This window comes from Cibotium barometz, chromosome 32 (assembly GCF_041138505.1).
Source record: "Cibotium barometz isolate CiBa-2024 chromosome 32, ASM4113850v1, whole genome shotgun sequence".
Classification (NCBI taxonomy): Eukaryota; Viridiplantae; Streptophyta; class Polypodiopsida; order Cyatheales; family Cibotiaceae; genus Cibotium; species Cibotium barometz.
The window spans coordinates 25,223,397-25,250,237 of NC_141077.1; the positions used below are offsets into that span (position 1 = coordinate 25,223,397).

The following is a 26,841-nucleotide window of genomic DNA, read 5'->3' on the forward strand; positions in this document are numbered from 1 at the left end:
TTGCAAGTATCAACATACTGGAGGGATACTTGGATATACTTGTAGATTAAGGAAGATATGAAGCTTTGGTGGTTTTTGGAAGCTCAACTTTTTGGGCAGAAACAATGTGGAAGCTGCATGGGACTATCACTTGAGTGAAGTCAAAGCCTTGTGTGGAGTGATGTATGTTTCTTGTATGTGAGAGAATGGATGTATCGGATTTTGTTTGGAACTTGTAGAGCTTTGGAATGCATGATTGAATGTATCATTATCTCAAATCAATGGATAATAGTCAATGTATAGGACTATTTTGATTTAAGGACAAAATTTGGTTTGCCAATGGACTTGCTATCGCTTTGGTGTTTGCATTAACACTGAGCATCACTTTGGTGTTTGCATTAACACTTAGCATCACTTTTGTGTTTGTATTAACACTTGGTTGATGTGGTAGAGCTCTCAAAGGAGCAATTGGGGTCTAATTTATAGGGATTTAAAGCTTATAGGTTTTTGATATTTGAAGCTTACAAGTGTTTAAAATGAAGCACAAACATTGTGTGTGTGCTTTGGTTAAGTCTGCTATGACGGACTCTAGTCTCATGCAAATCACTTGCGTTGATATAAGCAACTTCTAAGCATGGAAGTAGTTCCGTAAGTATGAAGAATTTCTTGATGGGTAAATACTTGTGGGATTTGGTCATAGTAGGCGATGAAAAAGTTCCCGAGGAGAAGGCTTGATGGGTAAATAAATGCTTGTGGGATTTGGTCATAGGTGATGAGAAAGATCTTGGGGAGAAGGCTAGCTACAAAGCTTGACATGAGTGAGAAAGGAAGTTCCTTCATTGGATACATAAGTGACAACATGATTTGTTACATATAGGATGCTAAGAATCCCAAGTAGGCAGCATGGGATACTCTCATGGAATTGTAAACAAGTAGCTCAAGAAAAAGTTACATGGTTTAAAGATGGTTTAAAGAAGGGCTCTATGTCTATCCAATGAGTATGAAGGGCTCTATGCCTATCACCCAATGAGTATGAATTGGGTACTACTACAAAGGGCCCTATAAGGGTTTGGTGGATGCATTGGGTATGATTGGTTATCCTAGTGATGATGATTATCTTGTTGCCACCACGTTGGAGTGGGCTTGGTAGAGAGATTACAAGCTATGTGAATTATCTAAACTTTTTGGAGCTCATCCTTCTTCTTATAAGGGAAGAGATTATTGGGTGGCTCCCAATCTAGTGCCAATGGTGGCCAAGCATGTGCCAAGCAAGTGAACATGCTTTCTATCATGTCATAGAGCTAGAGGAAGTACGGATATTGCTCTAGAGATAGAGCTTCTTTTGCCAAAACCAATCAAGAGACTCTAACTCAAGATGCTTTTATTAACCACAATAAAAGCATCTTGAGTTAGAAGAGTCTTGGAAAAACCAGCCCCCCAAAGACTCTAACTCATGATGCTTTTATTGTGGAAAATAGCTTCATGTGCACAAGGATTGTTGGAAGAAGCAAGAAAACATGAAGAATTGGAAGTTACAAGGCGACCATGTGCATCCACTGATGGGAAAGATAAACATCAATTGACACAACGCATAGCATGGGATTATCCATAGTGGATGTAGCTTCAAATGATGCATGGTGTGTTGAGGCTTTCTAACCACATGATAGAGGACATGGAAAGTGGTTTCATGAGTTGAAGCCCATGACTAATACACATTATGTATCAACTCTTGATGATAATGCCCACTCTATTATGCATGTTCGGAATGTGCCCTTGAAGTTGCACGATGGTAAAGTGGAGCACTTAATCGATGTGTTGCATGTACCAACAATCACAAACAATATTGTGTACATTGGTCAAATAGTTGATCAAGGCTTGTAGGTTAGATTCAAGGAGAATTATTTCTTTTGGAAGATTTTAAAAACAAATGGAAGCTTTTCTCACTAAGAGCAAGAAGAATGACAAGGTGTTTACATTGGTGGATGTGAGAGTGCCTCCAATAAAGGCTTTCATATTCTCTAATGGCACGAGTGTTCCACTAGATATGGTGGAGGACCTTGTATTAATCACATTGCTACCCATGCTTGTTCCTATAGCCTATGTACAACTTTCCATCACACAAACCAAGTACCAATGGATCTTTAGTAGACGTGAAGTCTCTCTCTCTCTCTCTCTCTCTCTAGAGGCTTCCACATTGAACTCCTAGGTACAAATCCCGATCCCTACACTTCAAAGGCATTGTATGGATCATATGTGGTCCACTAGCTTGGCTATGATGCTAAAAGAATTATCTCACCTCCATTTCTCTCTCACACACCACACCTACAATATACATTCAACCTTAATGAATCCTAAGCATGACAAGTTATTGTAGCTCCAACATTTCACTTTGCTTGCACCCACCTATTCGTGGTTTAGAAATTACTCATAACATCACAAACATTACTTAAAGGAATCCATATTACCACACAGAGAGGTTGCCTTCCATGTAACTTCTTGTATTCATGGTCAGAAGGAATGAGTCCAAGTCATAGCTGCCTGTACAAAATCCATTGTCATAGTACAATCTGACCCATTCTTAATCTTATCGTACTAAATAATAAAAGAGAACGCACAACCATATATTGCATCAGCAACATCCAACAAGCCAAAACTTAGTTGGAAAGATTTTCATAAATACAAGGCAACCTTATTAGCAATATCCTTGAGAAAGTACATATGTTACTTAGCCATTGGGCTGCTCCACTACCACAAGAAGAATTGAAAACCTCCAAGGCCAAGGTTAAGAGAGACATATCGATATAAGCCAATCGTGATGCCTTAAATGAAGATCAACTCTTAATAAATATTTAACATCTAATAAACCACACGCAAGGTATATGTACATATACATATGCATACATAAATACATACCTACATACATACATTAAATTATATACTAAATTCCTACATACATACATTAAATTATATACTAAATTCCTACATACATACAAAGTTCATGTTACCCTTGGAAGACCCTTTCATGGCAATTCCTAGTGGTTTGACAACCTCTTAAGTCCACATGGTGGCTTTTTATGACAATAGATGGGCAATTAACTTTGTTAGAAAGCACTAAATTTATTTAAATCCTGGAAAAAGACCAGAAGGTTGGATAAACATTTGACACCTATTTTGAGCTTACACGTCATGATATTTTAGTAGTCTTTTTTTCTGTGATTGACATTGTATGAGCTTTCGAATTATGACAAAAACCACTTCCATTTACCACATCATCGCGAAGGGACAGATTCTAGACAAGTGTCAGAAACTTTCCTTTCATCTCAATGCATTGCACATAGTAACATATATTTTCTGCCTTGGATCTGTGACAATGAAGTCCATGTCTTCTGTCTTGAATCTTTTCTTGGTGCAAGCCAGTAAACAGCTGCTATCGGTGAAGAAAGCACCACACAAGTCTTCAGAAATTAAGCTCCATACTCAGTGTTCTTAAAATCTTTGACAGAATCAGTACCTCTTTGGTCATGCAAAAAATGCCGGACATTTGAAGCTATGTAAAGATTATAGAGTGAATGAGAGACATGGCCAAGCATCCACCTGAATAAGACAGTATCATTCATTTGCATAAAATGTTCAGAAAGGGAGAACCTGGCACACCCTATCAGCTTGCCAAACCTGTCCTTCCACAACAAATTGTGGCTTCAATGGAGCCTGTGTTTACAACTTGATATGATGATTTCCTGAGTTACACCTCTTTAAACATCCAGAATAAGGACTTTGTTCTGCGGTTCAATTTTTCTGATTAGCAACTTAACTCAAAGGGATTGTTCCAGAGAATTCGCACTGAAACACTCCATTTTCTGCAAAAACTGGCCTTTAATTTACCTTTTTTTGACTAAAACACCCATACCTTTGAAAGAGAAAAGAGGCTGCTTATCCCTGTCCTCAAAATCTAGCACTTGTGGGAAGTCTTGTCATCCCCGACACTGCAAAATTGCGTCTCCTTCGATGATAAATCAAAGGGGCACTCATTGCCAGCAGCCCCAAGACAATTCCCTGTGGTAGATAGACATGAGATATTGGCAATAGGGCTCTCTCTCTCTCTCTCTCTCATATGGTTGATCTAGAGACTCTACTTTGCCGATCCCCATGACATTTGGGGCTATGTTTAGGTAGCCTTGTCGTTTCCTTACAGCACCATGAATTTCATATGGGTGGGGTTGTTATGTGCCTAGTCTTGTAGAAAATAGTTTTGTTTTATTTTGATTCAAGTCATTGTGCATTATGGCTTGATATTTTGATGATCTATATGGTCTTTTGTAGCATCTCTCTCTCTCTCTCTCTCTCTCTCTCAGTAACATAAAGAGGAATTTGCCACTACAGTCAAGAAGAATTTCTAAAATACAGTTGGGCAGGAAATTAAATAGAACAAATGGAAGGAGTCACTGGCCCTTCAAATACAAGTGCGAGGTTTACCATACACAAGAGAGGCGAGTACCTTGCAAAATGGGATAAATGTCTGTAGAGCCACAGACAATTCAGAGGAACATGCCGATATTATCAAGTCATCAACTACGAGATTGGAGTTGATAGAGTGGTCAAAGCCAAAACTATGGACAGCAGGAGAGCACACCCCAGCACAAGAGATACCAAATTCAGCAAGGTGGATGTCCAAGAACTAGAAGGCTACCAAAGTGTACACACACAAATGTATGTATGCATTATATGCGTGTACACGTGCACACACACACACACACATATATATATAGAGAGAGAGATAGAGAGAGAGAGAGAGAATCCTAATTGTCATGTTTTTTTGAGTTTTAAGAATGACCTTTACTTTGTTATACCAACCCACCCACTTGCTGAGACAGTATTGATTATGCATGTGCTAAATAATAAAAATAGGCACTCACTTCGAAGCCTAATACACTGAGTTTCTCATCTGTGTCGGTGGGCAAGCAACTATAGTAGACATGTAAAACTTGACGCCCATCATGTGAGGTCACATCCTCTGCTTCAAAAACCTTCCGACCAAGAAAACCGTAAGTGACCTCCTTGGCATTGTCTTCCTGTAAGACTCGTTCTGACGTTTTTTTAGAAGATGATCCCCCAGTTCCTTGCATGTCGTGGTACGTTGTTTTTGCTTTGGAGATGTGACCATTCAAACCATTTGATCCAAGTTCGACACACCTGTACGACTGGCGATATCCAGAGGTACTGCAATGGTATGTCTCATCATCACTCTATAAGTCACAGAAATAAAGAACATGAAGGAAAAAGGTCATTAGACACATAAAAATTCTATTAAACTATTACTTGTGTGTACATACATGCACTGCAGGCATACGCATATGTGTGTGTGTACATACATGCACTCTGCATGTATGCATTAAACATGCATATATACACGCATTATACATGCACATACGCACCTCTCTCTCTCTCTCTCTCTCTCTCTCTCTCTCTCTCTATGTGTGGATGTGTGGTGTGTGCGTTCCATGAGCACATAAGCAGCATATAAAAACATTACATAAGGTGACTTATAATAACAAGAAACTTTCTTAAAGGATTGAGCTAGGGGAAACTAACCTTCTCTGAGTACGAACAGGGACTGCAAGGGCCAGAAGAAGAGCACCCAAAAGTCAGATTTCCCCGGGTTTCCTTTCGATCGAAAGCAGAATCATCGTTTCTGCAAGTAATTTGTGCAAAGCAAAGCAATCAATCCTTGAAAGAAACCCTGACACCCCGACATAAACCCTAACCCTAAACTCAGATACCCAAAGGCTGAACTAAATTCAAACCCTTAAAAACAGAAACCCGGAGATCACAGATATCAAACCCTGAAAGAGATCGAAGAGGGTTCCTACCTTTCGCCAGATGAATATGTGTATAAAGAAGCGATTGTTTGAAGAAAAAGTAGGATATGGAATGGTCCGATGCGCAGGGCCATGAAGATCACAATGGCTCTGCAGAGACTCTCTGGCTCTGTTCTCAGTGGGACAACTTTCACATTGCAGAATCGATGACCTGGTCTCCTGGCCGCTCAACACACAACAGGCTTTAAAAAGACATGTCTAAGCATTGGGTGGTTGTATTTCTCCATTTTTATTCAATATATATATGCCATGGAATTTCTAATTTCAGTGCTACGTTTTTTAATTTTCAATCTTGTCCTAATTGAGTGTGGTGGCAGTGGTGATTTATTTCTTTTTCTTTTTGCAAAAGGGCAATTATATTAAATTATAGAGCCTATGAAGGAAAGTTCAACCATTACATATAATGCTTTTAACCGAAGAAGCATAACTTCTCCATGAAACCACCTCTCCATAACCAACGAACCTCTATTCTAGACTCTTTCATGGCGAGAAGGCTCTAAATATATTCTGCTGGTTCTCAATCATGTCTCATCAGCTCAAACTCTTCATTAGAGACCATCCTATCCTTCTCACGGCGGTCCTGTTTGTGAATGCTTGTGTTCTGATTTTGAAATTCAGCCTTGGCTCTTCACATTTTAATCATCTCATCTGCATCATTCATAGTATATTGCGCTTTGCACATCTTGAAACCTACTTTGATCGTCGTCACTTTTATCTGCATAGGCATGTCCCTACTTAGACATTGGAACATGTTGATTTTTTATACACAACCATGCATTTCTACCTAGCCACACGGTCTAAAGGTATTCAGCTATGATGATTTTCCACATTATTGTGGAACACCCAAATGGCTGGCACTCTTAACAACAGCTCCTTCCAGGTGAGCTCCCTGTCTAAGACGGGGCGAAGATACACTTGCAAAAGCCTCAATACCTCCTCGTTACATTGACGTGTAATGAACAGATGTGCTAGCGATTCTACATCCTTAGTACATCTGGGACATAGCCTACTAAGGTTCTTTCATTGGTCCACAGGGCTTTGTACATAATTAACCATAGGAGACACGACTTTTTTGGTGGAACAATAGGAGACCATATTTTTGAGAACTTGTACCCCCACCACTGTTTGCGATCCCACAATATGTGCCATCTATCATTCCATTTGCAGTGTAAAGTAGGGCCCTAGTAGAGCAAACGAGGGATGGGGAGCAAGTTGCCGTGAGTTTTCCATGAAAGGATTTAGTCAGAAAAGGACCCTGGTCAAGGCAATGTCCAAGTCCTAGAACTCCATCAGGTTCCAAATCAGTTGCTCATTTCTTCTATCCAACCGGAATTTAGCTTTCAGCTCACCTAGTTAGAACCATCTTTGCTTATCTACGTACCACAAGTCACCCCAACATGATGACTTGATTGCCACCAAACTGCATAAGAGGGCCATTGGCGGGACCTCTTTCCATCTAGGGCAATCTACGACTCTGAAGCTGCAGGTTTGCCTATTAAGTAGAGGACCCTTGGTAGGACCTCTTTCCATCTTGGGCAATCCATCACTTTGAAGCTACATGTTTGCCTATTAAGCAGAAGAGGGCCATTGGCAGGGCCTCTTTCCATCTTGGGCAATCTACCACTATGAAGTTGCAGGTTTGCCTATTAAGCAGAATGGCCCATTCCTCCTCCATGTTTTATAAGCTTCTTATAACCCATTTTGCTGCCATCATGTCTATAACATCTTCAATGTCAGAGCCCCTAGGCCCCCTTCCTTCTTCTTACACTCACCAAACAATGTTCGAGATTTTGTACACATCAACATCCCTAAACCATAGGAAAAGTTCCTGCACATGGTATTTGGCCCTTTTATTTCCCTTATTGAGGGCCTCCAACAAGAGCGGTAGTAGATGGTATAGGGGAATAGAATGTGCTTAAGAACAAACATACTGTTGGTAGGTTGGTACCCCTTCCACACTGATCAAACTTAACCTGGACCTTAGCTTTGACCCAACTCCATCTTTGGTTTAGCGTGACTCCAAAGCCCATGGGAATGCGCAGGAGCCGAAATATATGGCCTTCTGCAACCCTGATCCAACAACCACTGAGGGGCTTCTGCAACCCTGATCCAACAACCACTGAGGGGCTTCTTAAACCATGGACATGGGATTGATGCAAAGGTTATCCATAAAAACTTCAAGGAAATTCCTTGTAGATCATGTACATGAGCCGTGTTGGTCGGCCCAAAGGAAGTGACTTTATAAGCAAAGGCACCCCATTTCATAACGAAGGCAATTTTGTGCTAGTCTAGAGGATCTAGTAACACTTGGTTATAGCCCAAAAACCCATCCAAGAAGCTGTATACTTCTATATCTTCTACTCATTCTAGCATGTGGTCAAATAGTGATCTCCTATAGTGGTAGTATTAATGCTTTTTAAATGTTAACACATGCTCTTAGTTTTTTAATTGTCTTAGGGACAATCACTATTGGGGATGCCTATTCTATGTGCTCAAGCTTGTAAATGAATACTGGATCTATAAGCTAATGCATCCACCTCAATCAGAGGCATGGATAGAGATTCGATGCAAAATACATAAGGTTGTTTTCAATCTTCTAGTTACACATGGCATAACAAGAGAGGGATGATATGCATGGCATTGGTGGGCATATCTCTTTTGCATTATTAGATGTGTTATTCTCTATATATACTAATAGGTCTCTTTTTTACAATAAAGTTATTCTCTATGTATAATAATAGGTCTCTTTTTGCATTATTAGATTTGTTATTCTCTATGTATACTAGTAAATCTCTTTTGTACTAATAGACTGTAGATATTATTAAGAGATCACTAGCACTTTAATAGAAATCTTATGCCAAATAGAACATTCATGCATGCATATTAAGAGATCCCTTACGCACTCATAGACTAACTATAATGTTTATTGATGCATATTAATGAGGCTCTTATTGTATATATACTAATATACGTCTTATGTTTTAATGGACTATACTATTTTATTGTACATTATGTATACTTATTACATACATAAAAACTGATAGATTTTTATGTATTACTCTATGTGATCTCATCATGCATATTATGTGACACTAGAGAGTAATAAGAGTTGAATAATGATGATTATTCCTTTTTTGGTCAGTTCAAATATCTTGATGTGACTATATATATAAGGTAGAAAGCATTGTTTTACATTGTGTGACTCAAATTGTGCACATTGGTGTATGTAGATCTCCAAATATAAATGTGTAAGAAGTCTTAATTCTTTATGTATATAATACTAACTCCTAATTCTCTTTGTAAACAAAAATATTTTTGATTCTCTATGTGAACTAATAGATCTCATATTCTCTATGTGTACTAATAAATCTCTTGTTTATACTAATAGATCTCATATTCTCGATGGAAAATAATAGATCTCATATTCTCTATGTATACTAATAAATCCCGTGTACTTAATACCATATGGTTTACCATTTTTTGGGAAATAGTTGAGAGGTCCCTTCATGGTATTTTGACACGACTTCACATGAGAGTAGTATTTTCTATGGTCCCCTCATGGTATTTCGACACAAGACTTCACATGAGAGTAGTATTTTCTATGGAAGATAACCTAATATATTAAGTTTATATCCTTTGGTTATGTGAGAAAAGAGATATCAATGTTCTAAAAGCACTCCCAAGTAGCTTGCACATGCAATATATTCATGTTTTGAGGTTAATATTTTAAAGGTATGAGTGACCATGTGTTGCTGAATTAACCATGTTTTGGGTTATTTTGAGGTTAATATTTAAAAGGTATGAGTAACCATGTGTTGATGAATTATTTTTGTATTTTTACATGTTTATATCACACAATGAGATGATTACTGGTGACTCCACACACTAGCACAAAGGTTATTGTTATATGACCTCACCACATACATAAGGCCACACCTCGGTCCACTAGTATGATAATGGATATAAACATTGGTGGTTTTTTTAAATAGTAATGTTGTGGGTAGAAGGTTTTCATATGTATGCTCCAATGATAGTTGGTATGACGATTAATATCAACCTTGGTCGTTTTTTAAATAGTAATGTTGTGGGTAAGGTTTTCAGATGTATGCTCTTGTTACATAATGTCCACCCTTTAGCTGAACGAGGATGCCTGGATGCTAGTGTGCCATCCTAGTGAATTGGTATCATGGGTAACCCCACATATTAAATACTAGTTACCTAGTGTTATTGGTATAGCTTGAGACCATTCTTGATGGGTGTATGTTGTTGAGGTGTAACAAGTAGTGCCATGCTTGACGACTGTAGTGTGGTCAAAGTGAAACAAGCGGACTACGCTAGACAACTACACATGGTCGAAGCATAACAAATGGTTTATGGAATTGATGTGCCATGCTAATAAAAGTGTAACAAGTGCTAATACACGCCATGCTACATGATGTGCATAATGATACTCTCATCATAGTGAAACAAGTGGTGAGTGTATGCCTATTGACATTTCCTATTGGGATTAATTGAGAAGGCAATTAATTGAAACAACTAATATGTTTACGTTTGTGATATAGGTTATTGAGAGCGGTGCACGTATCGCACATGGACGATCCTGTCTATATCATCTTCGGATTATTATTATTTTGGTATTATTCTAGTGATTTGATGATGAGTGTGAGGGTCAACGATTTAGATGCCACACAAGTTTTATTAATGCAGTCCATGTTCACCTGAGCCTCTGAGTCATGCCTTTATGCCTCTGAGTCATGCTTAGTCACTGAACCTCTAAGTCTATTTGTGGTATTCCATGTCCATAAGAACCTATGAGTCATGACTAATCAGCCTGTGAGCCATGTTCAAACCTATGAGTTTACCTTGCAGGTTATGTCGTTCACACTAAGCGACGAACACGATGTTATTGCTGTAGCATTTTGTGTTATTCGATTTCTTCTACACAATTGAGGACAATTTCTCTTCAAACGGGAGGAATGTACAGGTATATATTTTATTATATTTTTGATGCACAATAATCGTAAAAAAATATGCTTGATTAACTGTGTGTAGAAACCAGCTTAATAAATGGAATGTGCAAATGTGCACAAGGTTATTTTATGAATTATTTTTGTTGGCCACGTGCCAAAAGATTGTACAAATTATTTATGCACGCTTGTGCATGGTGTGGCTATATTATTAGCATATATGTTAGAAGAGTTTTAGTTATTTTATACTTAGTGTGTAAACAAGCTCTAATGTTTGTGCTACTTTTGTAGTAAAAGTGGAAAAACAAGCCCAAATTTGTATGCACAACTATTATTAGCTCCTTGGGCTATATATATTGAATACAATTCTAAAAAATACTCATGTCGTGGAAGTGAGAGCTATACACATGAGGAGAGAGATTGCACCCAATAGTGTGTCGATGGTGATATTCACTCTATTTTTCTTGTTTTTATGCTAGGCTCTATCTTATCAATTTGATTCAAGTCTATGGTTTATTCCTTGATGTATTTATGAGTTTGATTTATTACTTCAAGAAGTACATGAGATCTCGTAACAACTCCAGGAGCAACTAGTCCACTAATGCTTACTTTCCTAATATTCATCTTTCATGGAATTAACATAAGTTAAAGAAAAAACTCATTTTTTATTTACTCTGGTCTCTTTACTCTCATCAAAATGTAAAGACCAAAAAGAAGAAGATTAGAAGTATGTGATTGCACAGGTGGAGCTACAGTGTTAGGTTCGATGAAGTCACCCCAAGATGCTTGAAGATGTGGGATCTTTTTAAGCATTGTCATGATAAAGCAAGGTTCGTTCGTATTTTTTTACCAACTTTCCTAGTTTCATATCGAATATGGATGTCCATGTGATCAAGGCAACTCCTACCATGGCACATTAACTTGGAAAGAAGTATGCAAAAACTTGTATAGATCTGAAGTATGCAAAAACTTGTATAGATCTGAAGTATGCAAAAACTTGTATAGATCTATGCATGAGGATCTTGCTACACATGTAACAAATAACACGTGGATTGTGTGAAAATATACCCAAAATAGGTATTTAACCCAACCCAAAAAGGGTCGACTCTTATGTTGGCTGACTAATACCTCATATAAATATGAGGCTCCCCCCTTGTTCATGCACAAATAATCAACCCCACGTGGACTTTGGCACCGTGCACCTCAGGCTGCGTTTTCCTCTTCTACATTTTCATCACCTGCTGGGACACTTCATGGACTGCACCTCACTGTGTGCATTGCCACCTCTCCTGCTAATCAAAACACACATGGCTCACATCAATATTATCGCTGCCTTCAGTATTATCGCTGCCTTACATCAGGTTCACCTACAATGCCTACTGCTGCTGGACTGACTGCCTTCATCAGGCTCACATCAGTGTTTACATCACCTACATCAGGCCTAACTTCATCGTCCACACCAGGGTTGACTTCATCGTCTACATCAAGTTGTCTTCAGCGTTTGCATCAAGCTTATATCAGCGCTTTCATCAGGGTCACTCCAGCTCTATTATCTGCATTTTATGGGACAACAGCTCTCTCTGCTTATTCGGAGTCTCACATAGAGCTCCTATTTGACTTCATCTTTTATATACACATCACCATTACATGCTATGTGTTTTACTCTGATCTTTCATATATTTGGTCCTTAGGTCTCTTTTGTCCTCGCATGTTATCAGAGCAATCGTGAGCAAAGGGATTGAAGACCTCGAAAGTACACACCATGGATCGTCTACCCTCAATCCCAGAGGATCAGCTTTTCATACCAGATACTGACTCCCCTTATTTTGATATAGATCACACGGAGGATGGAACTCCTCATTCACTGGAGAGCCCTGTTCGAGGTCTTTCATTGGGAGACGACCAGCCTACTTTTACCCACCCACCCTCTACACCCTTGGCATATGGTTTTTCTTCTCCGAGCTTATTAGTCGTTACTTCTAGAGGAGGATACATGCCCACAGCCAGTGTCCCAGTATTGGACCCAAGTATTTAGCCTCAACTGGAGAGCTCTGCTTCTCATTCTAGCTGACAAACTGGACTTTAGTATGGGACTTTTTCTCAGGAAGGAAACGTACCTCCTCGATCATTCGGAGATCCATCATCATCCCTGTCATCATTCAGTGACCGCGTCAGGTTCGTATGTGCCTATTAGTACATATGTTCCTAACTCTACATGGGTATCTTCTTCTGTGGGGCAGGTTCAACAAACGATACCATCAACTACTGTAACGCCTCCGCTGCGGCTGCGTCTTCCTCAAGCCGCCATAGCCTAGGCGTGGAGAAGAAGAGAGGGTGGAAGTCGGTTCACCTCCCAACCATATATGACGAGTTAGGGTTTCTCATTGGGTTTTATACCAAAACCCTAGCCTGTGTCCACACCTCCTAGCCCGGTCGCCCATCTTACTTAAGAGCCATGCTAACTTAGATGTGTACACACATCGACCAAACCCTAATGCCCATTAACCCCTGAACCCCGCTAGCACTAATAATACTCTCGAGACTCTGAAAGCTATTAACTTATGCTAGGGTTCGACTTCCGTAGGACCATAGTCCTGACATTACTCCCCCCTTCGAAAAGAGTTTTCGTCCTCGAAAACAAAAATGGGGAAACGTTTCCTCATCACACTAATGTTTTCCCAAGTGGAGCCTTCCTCTGGACGGTCCTTCCACTTGATAAGAGCTTGTTTCCGAACTTGGTGGCGAGTACGTAACATGTGGTAATCCATTACTCTTTCTGGTTCATGAGGCAGTATTGGGGGTTCCACATATTCTACCAAGAAAGAATCATCCACCGGCCTTTCATGACCCATAAGGCATTTCCTCAAACGGCTTACGTGAAAGATGGGATGAACCTTGGAATGTGTTGGTAACTCAAGTTTATAGGCTACTAGGCCCACCTTCTTGAGTATCTTAAACGGTCCACAAAATCGGGGCGACAATTTTGGTACGGGACCCGTTTTTAAACTGGTGGAGTTTTCTGGTACCTTCAGAAACACCCAATCACCTTCTTGAAAGTGAAGTGGCCTACGTTTCTGGTCCGCAAACTTCTTGTAACGATCTTGCGCTTGACGAACATTTAATCGTGCAAGGTGCAACATATCCATATGGTCTTGGTGGATAAAATCCTCAACCTGACTGATTTTCTCATTCGCCAGTCCGACCGACACTGGTGAACGTGGCTGAAAACCATACATCAACATGAAAGGGCTAAAGCCTGTCGAGACATGCTTTGCACTATTGTAAGCAAACTCAAGAATAGGCAAATAAGACTCCCAATTAGATTGTTTTTTGCTGACATATGCCCTAAGCATATCTTCCAGCACTTGATTAACCCGTTCAGTCTGACCATCTGTCTGCGGATGATCAGCTGTACTAAGCTTCAACATAGTACCCAGCTTACTGAATACTGCTCGCCAAAAATGGCTGTTAAACTTGCGATCGCGATCACTGACAATATTGGATGGTAAGTCATAAAGTCGGTAAACATTCTCCACGAAAAGGCATCCCAATTCTGGAGTTGTAACTGTTTTCTTAGTAGGCACAAACCTACAAAGCTTGGTTAATCGATCCACGATTACCCAAATGGCATCATGTCCACGATTCGTTGTGGGCAAGCCCGTTATAAAATCCATAGAGAAGAAGAAGAAGAGAGGGTGGAAGTCGGTTCACCTCCCAACCATATATGACGAAGAAGGGTTTCTCGTTGGGTTTTATACCAAAACCCTGGCCTGTGTCCACACCTCCTAGCCCGGTCGCCCATCTTACTTAAGAGTCGTGCTAACTTAGATGTGTACACACATCGACCAAACCCTAACGCCCATTAACCCCTGAACCCCGCTAACACTAATAATACTCTCGAGACTCCGAAAGCTATTTAACTTATGCTAGGGTTCGACTTCCGTAGGACCTCTGGTATTCAAGGAGGTAACACTGTTTTCTCCTCTGGTTTACTTTCTATTCCTACTCCTAATGTGTTATGGAGTACTGCCCAAATTCAAACACCAAACCCTCCCTCCCATCCCATACCTCTTCCTACGAGTGTTGGGATGCAGTCATCACTGCTTGCACCTCTTTTGGGTCCTACGTATGGTTTCTACCCATCCCAGTTATCTTTTAACACGACGCCCTCTGGCACTGCGGTCCCACCTAGCATTCCAAGGTAGCAGGTGGATCCCTAGCACTGGTGGTTTTCCCAATTATGTGCCCTCTCCAAGTTTCGTACCTGGTATTCCACCTATGCTGAGTATCCAAAACTTGATTCCATCTTATGGAGCACCCTCGACAAGTCCTTCATCCATGCGTGCTCTTGGTTTACTGTCAGGTTTCTCTCCTCATCAACACTTACACTCTGGGTATGGACACCAGCCTTCTTGGACTCCCCCACCATCTTCCTTTCATGTTTCTATGTCCAGAAATGTTTTCACAGAAAAGACTTGTTTTAACGAGTTTAATTATACAACCTGGGCTAATCTTCTCTAGTACCTCCTGAAGTCATCAGCCATTCGGAAGGTAGAAATGCCACTGCTATAGGGGAGCTCATGCAAGGCCTCTTGTCCGAGTTCCATTCACAACTCGAGCAGTTCCACTATGTCTCTGACAGATGGGCACACCTCGCAGAGAGATATGCCACACGTGATCATACACGTCGCATTGATCTTGAGCATCAAATTCAAATTTTCTCTATAAAAGAAGGGGAGGACCTTCCTGTCAAAGTTGCTGAATATCGGCGCCTTAACGCCGAGTTTACCACCACTGGCTCTGCCAAGTCCCAGGAAGATCACGTTATCACTGTTCTAAACAAGTTGCCACCTAGCTTCTTTACTTTTGTCACACAGACCATTAGTTTAAAGCCTATGCCTAACCTATATGAGTGTGAATGCCAACTCTTGCATTTCGCTCGGTTGCATGACCAATTTCATCCCAAGAAGTCATCCTCTCCCTCCACTCAAGAAGGGGCCCTTGTGTCCAATACAACCTCTACTCAAAAAGGACAGCAAGGGAAAGGGAACAACAACTTAGGAAATCAAGGAAAATCTCCCGGCAACAACATTGATTCCAAAAATCGTGCCTCCACACCCATTCCCTACTGGTAAAATATTCCCAAAAAGAATATATTTTGCACTTCTTGCCAAATACCTGGACATGTTGATGATGAGTGTGTTTTTAAAACCAAGGAAAATAGAGGCAACAACTCCAACCCCACTACCTTCACTCGCCAAAACAACCAAGGTGGTAGCAATGCCCCAAATTGGCGATCTAGAGGGGGTAGCAATCCAGTACCTACTCTCCCAAGCTCCCCTCCAAGGACCCAACAACAAGAAATGGTTCTTCTCAGCCCCATTCCTCCCACTGGCAAGCTAATAGTCAGGTTGCTCAAGCCCCACCTTCCCAGTCAGATTTTTTCACCACTCCTGAAGAGATGTCTGACTGGACTTCCCTTACACCTCATCCTGGCCCCTTGGCCAATATTGCTCAGGTCACACTTAAGATTGATTCTAGCCACCCCGCCACAAAAAAGAAGAAACGAAGGCCTAAACAAGGTCATCCGCAAGGAAAGGCCTCTGCCCTCATTTATATTTGTCAGTTACCTGATAATCCCTTTGTGCCCATTATTGAGGCCCATCCAACTCTTCCCTATGGTCATCATGTCACTTGGGTAGTTGACAGTGGCGCTATTCACCATATGGCTCGTAATGCTGACATTTTCATTTCTCAGCATCCCGTTAAGGGAGAAGTTCGATGTGGCAACAACACAATGATACCCATAAAATCCATTGGCACTGTCTTATTTGACACCAACATTGGCCCCAACTAGGCTACCTTGGGCAATGTCTATCTTGTCCCTAGTTTAGGTCTCAACCTTCTTTCTGTATCCCAGCTTACCACCATGAATGAAAACCCGAAAATGGGCATTCATGCATGTGAAAACATCTTGCATTGTGGCCTTGCACCTCAGGCTGCATTTTCCTCTTCTGTGTTTTCATCGTCTGATGGACACTTCGTGGACTGCACCTCACTGTGTGCATCGCCACCTCCTGCTGGTCAGAACATGGACGGCTCACATCAGTGTTATCGTCGCCACCTTACATCAGGTTCACCTACAACACCTACTGTTGCTGGACTGGCCGCTTAAATCAGGCTCACAATAGTGTTTACATCACCTACATCAAGCATGACTTCATCGTCCCCACACCAGGGCTGACTTCATCGTCTACATCAGGTTGTCTTCAGTGTTTGCATCAGGCTTATATCAGCACTTTCATCAAGGTCACTCCAGCTCTGTTATCTGCGTTTTATGGGACATCAGCTCTCTCTACTTATTCGAAGTCTCAGATAGAGCTCTTGTACTGGACTTCATCTTTTATATACACATCACCATTGCATGATGTGTGTTTTACTCTGAACTTTCATATATTTGGTCCTTTGGTCTCTTTTGTCCTCACATGTGAAACCTTTAGTTCGTGGAACATTTCAAAAACACAAGAATTGTATGTGCTACTAGCATGCTTTATGTCCATGTGCATTAGAGAGATCTACACACAACCTTGCTTTATCAAAACTAGAAGTAGAGGCATGCATTTATCTACTTGAGAAGCAAATGAAATTAAAGAAGAAACATGTTTGCTCCATAAGGGTGGTTATAGACTTTAGCAAACCTCTCGTGATAGTACCATTTTTTAAATAGCATATTCACTCAAGAACATTATAGCAGTCCTTGTTATAGTACCTATAATGAGGATTGCTTGGCCATGCTAAATTGAAGAATTGAAGGAACTCAAGGCGTGAGCATCACAAGTGTATCAAATGATTAGCAAAAGGAGGACCCTCAATGCCAAACAAGGAACATAAAACTAGATAAGGTATGTCAAATTGCACATTTCCAAGTTGATTTAACCAAGGCATTGCACATTTACAAGTTGATTTGATCCTCATCAAGATTGTTTGTTTAGTATAATAACGGGTAGAAATAAATGAGCAAGCTCCCTTTTGCCACATACTTGATTGCTTCATGTATGCCTATCCATTCCAATATTTATACTATAGCTAGCAAGTTAACCCAACAACTAAGCATGCAAGTTAACCCAACAACTAAGCATGCAAGTTAACCCAACAACTAAGCATGCAACATTTGGATTAGCAAAGAGAGTCATGTGACATCTGACAGAGATGGCCAGTTATAATCTCAAATCTTGAGGGCTTTTGGTTATGCTAATTCTAATTGAGAAAATGGCATGTGAACCACTACTCAACTCAAGGGTATAATAAATACATGGCTTTTGGCTTAAGGATGAGAGGTGCTTTAGCTTTAGGCTTTGTCTAATTTGGACTTCACGACTTGTTAGCATAACCGAGCATATGGGGATAATGGCAGGCTAACCCCTCTCAACACTAGCATCAAAGCACCACTTTTTTAAAATCAAGCAAAAGAAGCTGAACTCTTACTGGACTCTAATTTTTTGGGGAGGAGGGACAGAAAAATACGTTCACAAGACCAAAAACTAGTTAAATGAACTTTTGAACTAGGAGATGATCATAGAAAATGTGATGACTAAGGCTCTACTTGTTTGATGGCATTTTCTCTTACTCATTTTTGGAGTTCTTTTTCATAATCCACCTTGCTTAGTCCTTATGATTTCCTAGCTTCTCCCCAAGTAATATAGTGTAGGGTGCCATCATTTTGTCACTCAAATGACACATGTATAAGTCCAATGGAATAGTCACCTAGTGTGATATATCATGTGATTCTAAGTTAGAATAAAACCAAATATTTTTTTCATTAGTACAAATTAAGTTTTTCAATTCTTTCATATAAAAAGATAATAACATCAACAATGTTGTGCAAAGAAGACCAAGTAAAAGAGGAGTCACAACCATAAGGAATGTTAATTATGAAAAATGCAAGTGCCTTCCAAAATTTTGCAAATGAAACTTTCAAACAAAAGATCATATTCCCCTTTTCAAAATGAACATCTTGTTTCTAATTTCATAACTTCAAAATAGTTTATTATATTTTGCTTCTTTTTTATATCTTCACATGGTAGAATTTACCAAGGTAAATGCAAACTAAATGCACAAAATTTACATTTACAAGTTCATGGAGACACAATTAATGGATTTAATATCCAACACAAAACAAAAAATACTCTTGCGTAACTGAATTCATTCTTAATTACTAGGACATTTAATTAATATCTCCAATGGATCTTTCCATTAAAGCATGGATGCATTAATACTCTTGCGTAACTGAATTCATTCTTAATTACTAGGACATTTAATTAATATCTCCAATGGATCTCTCCATTAAAGCATGGATGCATTAACAAAAAGCAATTAAAGACCTTCCAAAGTACAATCTTATATAACTCATTATTCATAGAAAAGTCTTCTTGGTAAACTTAGCTAATACTAAGGATTAATATCCAACTAAAAACACTTGAAGTTAGGTTAATCAATCTTATATATGGAGTTTTAGGCTTGCATTACTAAGTTCATGCTTAATGATTGTGAGGATCTCAAAGCATGAATGCATTAATAATAAGCATTTAAAGACCTTGTATAATATTAAAACTCATTTATTGATAGATTAGTCTTATTAAAAAATGTGGTTGATAAGCTTTACATGATAGTTCATTTTTATAAGTTTTTTAAAAGTGAAAATCTAAAATTATAGATTTTCAAAGTGCATTGTAAGGCTTTGCAAGTTTTTTGGAAACACTCAATTAAGCATTCGAAGTGCATATTTGAAAAATCAGATGGTCAAATTGGCTAGAGCAACTTGGGGGAGACTTACTAGAGTGGTTTCATACGCTTGTTTTTTTAGTTTTTTTTTTTTGGGGGGGGGGGGGAGGGGACAAGTTTTCAAATAACTTTGGAGGACCACCCCCCACACATGAACACAAAAAGGTGCTCTAAACTCCCTTGAATGGCATGGTAAAAGGAGGAGAGGTGAGGAAGAATAATGCAAGATGGCTTGAAGTAATTTGTAAAAAGAGGAGAGATGCATAAAGCAAGGATGGGTGTGGGTTTTCCTTGCCTCTAAAGTGATCCTAGAGGTACCAACTTGCCACCCCACCCCTGCAAGACGAAGACGCTCCCAAGGATGATCTGTGTTCACAAAAAACTGGCAAAATTGTATATAATGGACTTGCAATATTTGTGTTTCAACTTGCAAACTTTATTTTCATGGGCCACAATGGGGTGGTTAAAGTGGCGATCACTCCATAAAAGGGATGAAGAGTGTGTGTGTGTGTGTGTGTGTGTTTTTTTTCTAGAACTTGCTTTACCCTTTATTAATGTAGATTTTTGAAAAAAATACTAGCTTTACCCTTTATTAATGTAGATTTGACAGTATTTTTTTCAAAAATCTACATTTTTGAAAAAAAATACTTGCTTTACCCTTTATTAATGTAGATTTGACACTTGCTTTACCCTTTATTAATGTAGATTTGACAGTATTTTTTTCAAAAATCTACATTTTTGAAAAAAATACTTGCTTTACCCTTTATTAATGTAGATTTGACAGTATTTTTTTCAAAAATCTACATTAATAAAGGGTAAAGCAAGTTCTAGAAAAGTTTATATTTTCTGGATTTTGAAAAATCTACCAAAAGCAAGGGTTTTTTTTTTTAAAAAAAAAAACCTGTGTAAAGAGGTGTTGTTAGGATGTTATGTTTCGTACTTGGCAACTACTAGCACCATCGTCAGCTTCGTCCGATCGATGGATGGGTTTGGCACTGCCCCCCTCTCTCTCTCACTCACTCACTCACTCACTCTCTCACTCTCTCGCGCGCGCGCTCCCCAATCGTGAGCTCTCCCCTTCCCCCCTCCTGCGCATGCAGCAGAGACAATGAAAAGAGGGAGTAGCTGGTTTTCCGAAGACACCATGCCCAGCCCAGCCTGCAAATCAGCCGTCTCTTTTCTTGCTATCGCCTTCCTCGTTTTCAATTGCTGGTGGTTCGTCTTTCTACCTCATCAGTCAGATCTGCTGCTCATTTCGGCCAGCATCAGGAACCGCTACTCAACCTTCCATCACACGAAAACTTCTCCAACCTCATCAGGTATCTCTAATTCTAATCAATCTCATTAGGTATCTACTTCTAATCATAATTAATATTTAAACCTAAATCACATTTGGGTCTCTTGTAGATCATTTTATAGTTAAGACATAGGTGCATATCATTTACAGGAGAATGTGACAGCAAAATTAGAGACCCAAAATTTTAATTAATATAGTTTGGACCACCTGACAACAGTTAGACGTTTGCATTGCAGGGCACTGTGACCTTTCTCAAGGAAAATGGGTACCTGATATGAGACCACCTCTTTATACAAATGACACATGTAGATATATTCAGCCTGCCCAGAATTGCATGCAGAATGGAAAGCCGGACAAGGGTTACCTCAACTGGAAATGGGAGCCCAATGACTGTGAACTGCCACCATTCAATCCTGCCCAGTTTCTCAAATTGATGAGGGGGAAGAAATTAGTGTTCATTGGGGACTCCATCGCACGTAATCACATGCAAGCACTTCTGTGTGCTCTCTCACAAGTGTGGAATTTCTACATTTTTCCTCAGAGTAATTATCATAATCCTCATTCATTGAAATTATCCTAATTTGACGCTCTGTGTGCAGGCCGAGGATCCTCAGAATCTGTTCTCTGATATGAAAGACAAGGAATACAAATGGCGTTTTTCCTCTTACAACTTCACATTGGCAAACATATGGTCACCATTTCTTGTGAACCACACACTCAACCAGGGAATTTACAAGCTTCAACTAGATGTTCCAGACAAGGTATGGTCATCCCAGTTAGCCGACTATGACATGGCCATTATTTCCACAGGATATTGGTACTTTAGGCCAAGTGTCTACTACTTGAACAATACAATGCTAGGTGTTAATGCTCGCTCTGGACTCAATCTCACAACTGTTAAGTTAGTCCCTGTATTGAGAATCACATTGGAAAGTGTCTTGAAGTACATTGTGAAGGAGTACAGGGGAATCACCATGCTAAGAACTGTGACAGTGGATCATTTTGAGCATGGTTCATGGAACGATGGAGGTGTTTGCAACAGAACAATGCCATTCTCTCAGCCAGATATATGGCCATCTTTGCCTTGGATGAACAATGAGATAAATAAAGTTCAAATAGAGGAGTTTGAGAAAGCTATGGCAATTCTGAACAAACCTTCAAGGCTCAAACTTTTGAATGTGACATACAGTGCTTTCTTGCGACCTGATGGGCATCCAGGTCCTTACAGAATTCGGCAGCCACTGGAGCCTGCAAATGACTGCTTACATTGGTGCTTGCCCGGACCAATTGATACGTGGAACCAACAAGTCCTGTATACCCTTCAACACGACTCAACCGACGTAGATCGAGTCTGACCCATAACATTGAATCTGCAGTCCGAAGTGTACTCCAAATTCACGTGGAATACCTGATCCCTGCAAATGCCTTGATATGTAGAATTTGTTGAAGCTTTTGAAACAAGTTCTATATCTATTGAACCAGTAAAATCAGGGCAATCATTGTATCCATCATTCTTTCTTGAGAATAATGTATGGCTCAAGTTGTGCTCACAATCTTTTTCAAATGTCACCCATTTTTCTTGTTTGGAAACCGAGCTTCATTAACAAAAAACATTCAAGGACACTCTCATTTGTTAGTGTGTACATCTGTAGACCATGATGTGTGAGCTTATATCTTCCTCTCCTGCTACCTTAATATAGTATCAGAGCATCAATCAATTGGCTGATAATGAGAGTGGTCTTATTTATTCATGTGTAAAGATGCTTGATGTATCCCTGAGGGGAGCCCGTCTGATGTATTGTCCTCTGTTGTACCTTGCCTTGAGGAACACTAATCCCCCCTTCTAGAATCCCCAAAAACATCTAAGTTGCTCTATTTAGAAGGCTTCTCTAAAAAAACAGCACGCATGCTTTCTCTCTTTCTTTTTTTTTAAGAAACATCAAAAAATAACAACTGCGTTTTTTTCTCCCTTACGTGTCCTGTGCAGGCTGCACAGCGCTCAGCAGCCCTGTCCATACCTGTATGCTTGTGCACATCAGTCTGGAGGTGCTAACTGCTCGCCCCTCTGCTGGCTGCCCTGGTTCACTCTCTCCCTCTTCGCCTGTTAGGAAGCCACTCTGTTATGCTTTATGAGGTGACGCTTGGAAGACTATTCTAGTCATTATCAACCAAGACATCATCTTCAATGCCCGGCGCTAACCGATTGATAGAGTCATACCAGGAGATTTTGGAGTCAATTGAAGAATAGGTTGGCCAAAGCACAGGAGGCCTATTCTCGACAGGCCAACAAAGACAAAAGGGATGTGAAATTCTCGGAAGGGGATTGCGCAAATCTCAAGATCATGAAACAAAGGTTGAAGAAGATCAACAAGGTGTCCATAAAGTTGAAGTTACCTTCCAGCTAGACCATGCATGATGTGTTTCATGTCGCTTGGTTGAGGCACTATGATGGACCTCCTCCCACACACGTCCAAGATGAACCAGTACCTAATATTGTTGCGGCAAACGTGGCTGCAGTCGTAATAAAGAGCATTAGCTCCTCGTGAAGTTTTGGGACCGAGGGACGCATGAACCAATTTGGCTTGACAAGACTTCTTTGCCAAACCTATTTGATGGACTATTTGGAGGCTATGCAGCTTCCATCAAGTTAGAGCAGAAGAGGATGTCACATGCACCCCGCACTTGGATGCTACATGGACATATTTGTCCACCAAGTGCAAGTCTTAGTAACAGGCCCTTTGTGAGCCAACAGTAGCAAAGAAAACCAACTAGCATATGAGGTGGCTATATAAGCGATGATCAGCCATTTGCATCATTCATCTCATATTCTCTGCAAGAGACAAGGTTCAAGGGCTTAAACAACCAAGAAGGAGCTAAAGGCAAGGTGGAAAGTGCACATCAAGAGGTTCAATAAAGCAAATACACCATATGTGGTGGGGGCCCTTCAGAGGGTATTTGGGACCCACTAGAAGCAAGGCAGCAAGGGTACCTTGTGGATCACCAAAAAAGAAAACTGTGGAGCAGTAAGACAAACCCCATCATGTTTGTTATAGCAAGCATAAGGGCAGGACAACCGGGAACCTTTTGTATGCACAGTAGATGGGCATGCATGAACCAAATCCCAATCAAGATACAAGATTATCATTGTTATAGCAAGCATAAGCCGAGGACAGCCGGAAACCTTTTGTATGCACAGTAGATGGGAATGCATGAACCAAATCCCAGTCAAGTTCCAAGATCATCATTGTAGTAGATAAGGGTTTACATCTCTTACCTATTGCGTCTTTTGTAAGAAGGTTGATTAGCATTTAACTGTCATGCTTAGTGTTAATCACAAAATAAGCATGCTTCCGCATAGTTAGCATGTGACATTGGTATCAGAGCATCACGTTAGCCTTCCACTAGCGGGCATCCAGTCATCCAACATGTATAGTGTTTTGCATGTGCGTTTGCAGCCAAGCTTGCATAGTTTGCATTATGATTTGTTTTGACATGTTTGCAAGTAACTAGAAGTCACTAAGGGTTTTGCATTAGGGTTCTTGCAAATAGAACTTGCATGTATTGTTATTTTGCATGAAGTAAGGTCAAGCCTAGATGAGCAATCAGCCCATCAGCTATACGTTTCTTCTCCAAGGGAACATGGCAGAGTCTTTCTTGGTAGTATACTACAAGACTTTGACCAAGGACGAGTTGAAGATCCAAGAGCACAATGCTAAGCATCACATCTTTCAGTTGCAAGGATTCAAAGCGGGGCTCGACTTCTCATTGAAATATTGGGAAGATCACATGGCAAAATGTGTGAGAGAGATCCAAGCTGCGGTATAGCACTACCTTAGAGCCCGTAGACAAAGACAAGAAAATGGAGAGTTCACCCGAGGTTGAAATTCGGTGGAAGACCTATTAGAGCATGCACAAATGGAGGACAGCCAAGAACCATTTGTATGCATAGTAGATAGGCATGCATGAACTAGATCTCATTCAAGATCCAAGATCATCATCTTGTTTTGGAATATGAAGTTTACATCTCTTGTCTATTGTGTTTTTTGCAAGTAGTTTGATTAACTTTGATCTGCTATGCCTAGTGTTAATTACAGAATAATTCACATAGTTAGCACGAGACAGACTCTGCATGTCATTAAGAGGCAGTCTTCCATCAGTAAAAATAGCATCTGCAATCAAAAAGCCAGGTGCACACTGCTTACTTTCGTATCAATGATGCTCCAAACTCCATATTGATCCTAGAGACCAAAGACTACCTTGCAAATCTGGACATAACCTGGTACATGTGACCATTCAAGCACTGGTGTTAAAAAGACCTGTATAGCAAGCAAGCCAAGTGGTGCATGATTGCACCTACAATGCTAGCTTATGGATTTAGCCTTCAAACCAAAAACCTCAAACAAAAAACCCTTCTGCAATTTAAATACAGACCTTTTCTCAGGCACCAACATGCCAAAAGTAGATCCCTTCTCCCAAAGAGGAGAGTTTCTCAACCACCTGAGTATTACACAACAGTTTCCACAACCTTAATTCTTATTCCCTCTCTAAAATCAATAGGAATATAACATGCTAGATTAATAAGATCAAGTCTACCATGGATGCTTTTGAGTCTTAATCATGAGGAGTCTAACCCTACTAAAAGGTCATACAGTAGAGAGAAGGGAATGAGTCCAAATATCCTTGGTAATACCAGATGTTTACAGATAGATCAACACATTAAGTATCTTTCAGCACTGCTGATCACATGCATTACAGATGCTATCAGACTTGTTTTCAGCATTTTATCAATAAGTACTCCGAAAATTACACAGATTTCAAAAAACTATATCGTTAGAAGTATCCACTGATAAGGCAAAACGGAAAGCCAAGGTTAGATTCCAAACTAAGCATCAAAACCTTGTTAATATATGTGACAATGCCTGAACTCACAGTTTTGGTGAAACTTACACTGCAATGCCAAATGCCCAAAAAGCCTTAACCTCATTGTTGAATAAACCTGGTGATAATTGAGAGGACCTAGATAACCCTGCACATGATTGATCATGTAAGTAGCATCCAAGATGTCAAAAGAAAACAAGAAGAAAACAATTTGCAAGTAAACATGCAGAAGGTATAGACTATGAATGTTCCAGCCATGCTTGCGAGAAGGGTAAGAAATATTAAGTGCTGACACTCAAAACTGTCTTCCAGGCGCCACAGAAGTCCTCTGCTAATCATCGTTTCTTCCGTTGCACCTCTTCAGGGTGGGAGAAAGCATGGCCTCTGTCAAAGAGCAACATCAGTGACAATGGGCTCAAGGGAGGGAGAGAGAGAGAGCGAGAGAGAGAGAGGTGTGCGGTAGGAGTGGCAGGCGAGATGTCCCACCAAAGAGCACTGTGACTCCTCTCTCCATTATCTCTGCTATATCGATGCCAACTGCCATGTTTTTTAATGGGTTATATATAATATATATATATATTCTTGAACAACCCATTTCACACAAAAAAAAAATCACATCAAATCATCTTTTCTTAGGTTGGCACTGCGCAAAAAAACATATTTTTACACCAATCAAAATAAGGATGGTTTTTGTTTTCTTTTTTCTTTTTTAATTGCTCAACTAATTCCTAGTTGTTGAGAGGTCTCCTCTCAAGGCAATCAAAATAAGGACGGTTTTGTTTTGTTTTCATTTTTTAATTTCCTAGTTGATGAGAGGACTCCTCTCAAGGCCCTACACACCCTCTTACAAACACCACATCTCACACACACCCACATGCAACATTACAAGGTAACATCATTCGAGATTGCCAATAGGGTTTGAACCCATAACCTAGGGCATGTCAACCAAACACCTTATCAGCTGAGCTACTGCCCGATGATATCAGTTTTTGTTTTTCAAAAAATCTATATTATATGTCGGTTTGATAACTAAAATATTTGACAGACCGTTCCTTCAAATAAG

The 26,841-nt window shown here is 40.0% G+C and overlaps 3 protein-coding genes across 9 annotated transcripts; 1 reads left to right on the forward strand and 2 right to left on the reverse strand.

Annotated features, from left to right (window-relative positions):
• Positions 1-3,076: 3,076 nt before the first annotated feature.
• Positions 3,077-6,155, reverse strand: LOC147620007 (structural polyprotein). The gene is made up of 5 exons (XM_086772130.1): positions 5,847-6,155; positions 5,569-5,668; positions 4,893-5,222; positions 3,887-4,032; positions 3,077-3,758 (listed from the first exon to the last, which is right to left on the reverse strand). The coding sequence occupies exons 1-4, from the start codon at positions 5,927-5,929 to the stop codon at positions 3,922-3,924; spliced, it is 624 nt and encodes a 207-aa protein (XP_086628256.1). The 5' UTR covers positions 5,930-6,155; the 3' UTR covers positions 3,077-3,758; positions 3,887-3,921.
• A 14,387-nt stretch (positions 6,156-20,542) lies between these two features.
• Positions 20,543-22,449, forward strand: LOC147620008 (protein trichome birefringence-like 25). Its single transcript, XM_086772131.1, has 3 exons — positions 20,543-20,922; positions 21,137-21,414; positions 21,500-22,449. The coding sequence occupies exons 1-3, from the start codon at positions 20,712-20,714 to the stop codon at positions 22,253-22,255; spliced, it is 1,245 nt and encodes a 414-aa protein (XP_086628257.1). The 5' UTR covers positions 20,543-20,711; the 3' UTR covers positions 22,256-22,449.
• LOC147620009 (uncharacterized) lies at positions 21,827-26,300 on the reverse strand. 7 transcript variants are annotated; one of them, XM_086772132.1, is made up of 5 exons: positions 26,072-26,300; positions 25,848-25,926; positions 25,332-25,397; positions 25,157-25,176; positions 21,827-25,069 (listed from the first exon to the last, which is right to left on the reverse strand). In XM_086772132.1, the coding sequence occupies exons 1-5, from the start codon at positions 26,115-26,117 to the stop codon at positions 24,879-24,881; spliced, it is 402 nt and encodes a 133-aa protein (XP_086628258.1). In that variant the 5' UTR covers positions 26,118-26,300; the 3' UTR covers positions 21,827-24,878. The 7 variants fall into 7 exon arrangements, 3 of the variants coding, with proteins under 3 accessions (XP_086628258.1, XP_086628261.1, XP_086628259.1); XR_015261705.1 differs by having other exon boundaries at positions 24,882-25,069; positions 25,157-25,216; XM_086772133.1 differs by having other exon boundaries at positions 24,882-25,069; positions 25,157-25,253.
• Between the last annotated feature and the right edge of the window lie 541 nt (positions 26,301-26,841).

What these genes read in the sequence shown, in the direction of transcription:
- LOC147620007 (XM_086772130.1), bottom strand. Translation starts at nt 5,929, where the DNA reads ATGGCCCTGCGCATCGGACCATTCCATATCCTACTTTTTCTTCAAACA. An exon ending in CCTGTTCGTACTCAGAGAAG is followed by an intron (nt 5,223 to 5,568) that starts GTTAGTTTCCCC and finishes TGTGACTTATAG; the next exon opens with AGTGATGATGAGACATACCA. An exon ending in TCAGTGTATTAGGCTTCGAA is followed by an intron (nt 4,033 to 4,892) that starts GTGAGTGCCTAT and finishes TATCTACCACAG; the next exon opens with GGAATTGTCTTGGGGCTGCT.
- LOC147620008 (XM_086772131.1), top strand. Translation starts at nt 20,712, where the DNA reads ATGAAAAGAGGGAGTAGCTGGTTTTCCGAAGACACCATGCCCAGCCCA. An exon ending in AACTTCTCCAACCTCATCAG is followed by an intron (nt 20,923 to 21,136) that starts GTATCTCTAATT and finishes TTTGCATTGCAG; the next exon opens with GGCACTGTGACCTTTCTCAA. An exon ending in TTCTGTGTGCTCTCTCACAA is followed by an intron (nt 21,415 to 21,499) that starts GTGTGGAATTTC and finishes CTCTGTGTGCAG; the next exon opens with GCCGAGGATCCTCAGAATCT.
- LOC147620009 (XM_086772132.1), bottom strand. Translation starts at nt 26,117, where the DNA reads ATGATTAGCAGAGGACTTCTGTGGCGCCTGGAAGACAGTTTTGAGT. An exon ending in CCTGGAAGACAGTTTTGAGT is followed by an intron (nt 25,927 to 26,071) that starts GTCAGCACTTAA and finishes AATCATGTGCAG; the next exon opens with GGTTATCTAGGTCCTCTCAA. An exon ending in TGGGCATTTGGCATTGCAGT is followed by an intron (nt 25,398 to 25,847) that starts GTAAGTTTCACC and finishes TGTAATACTCAG; the next exon opens with GTGGTTGAGAAACTCTCCTC.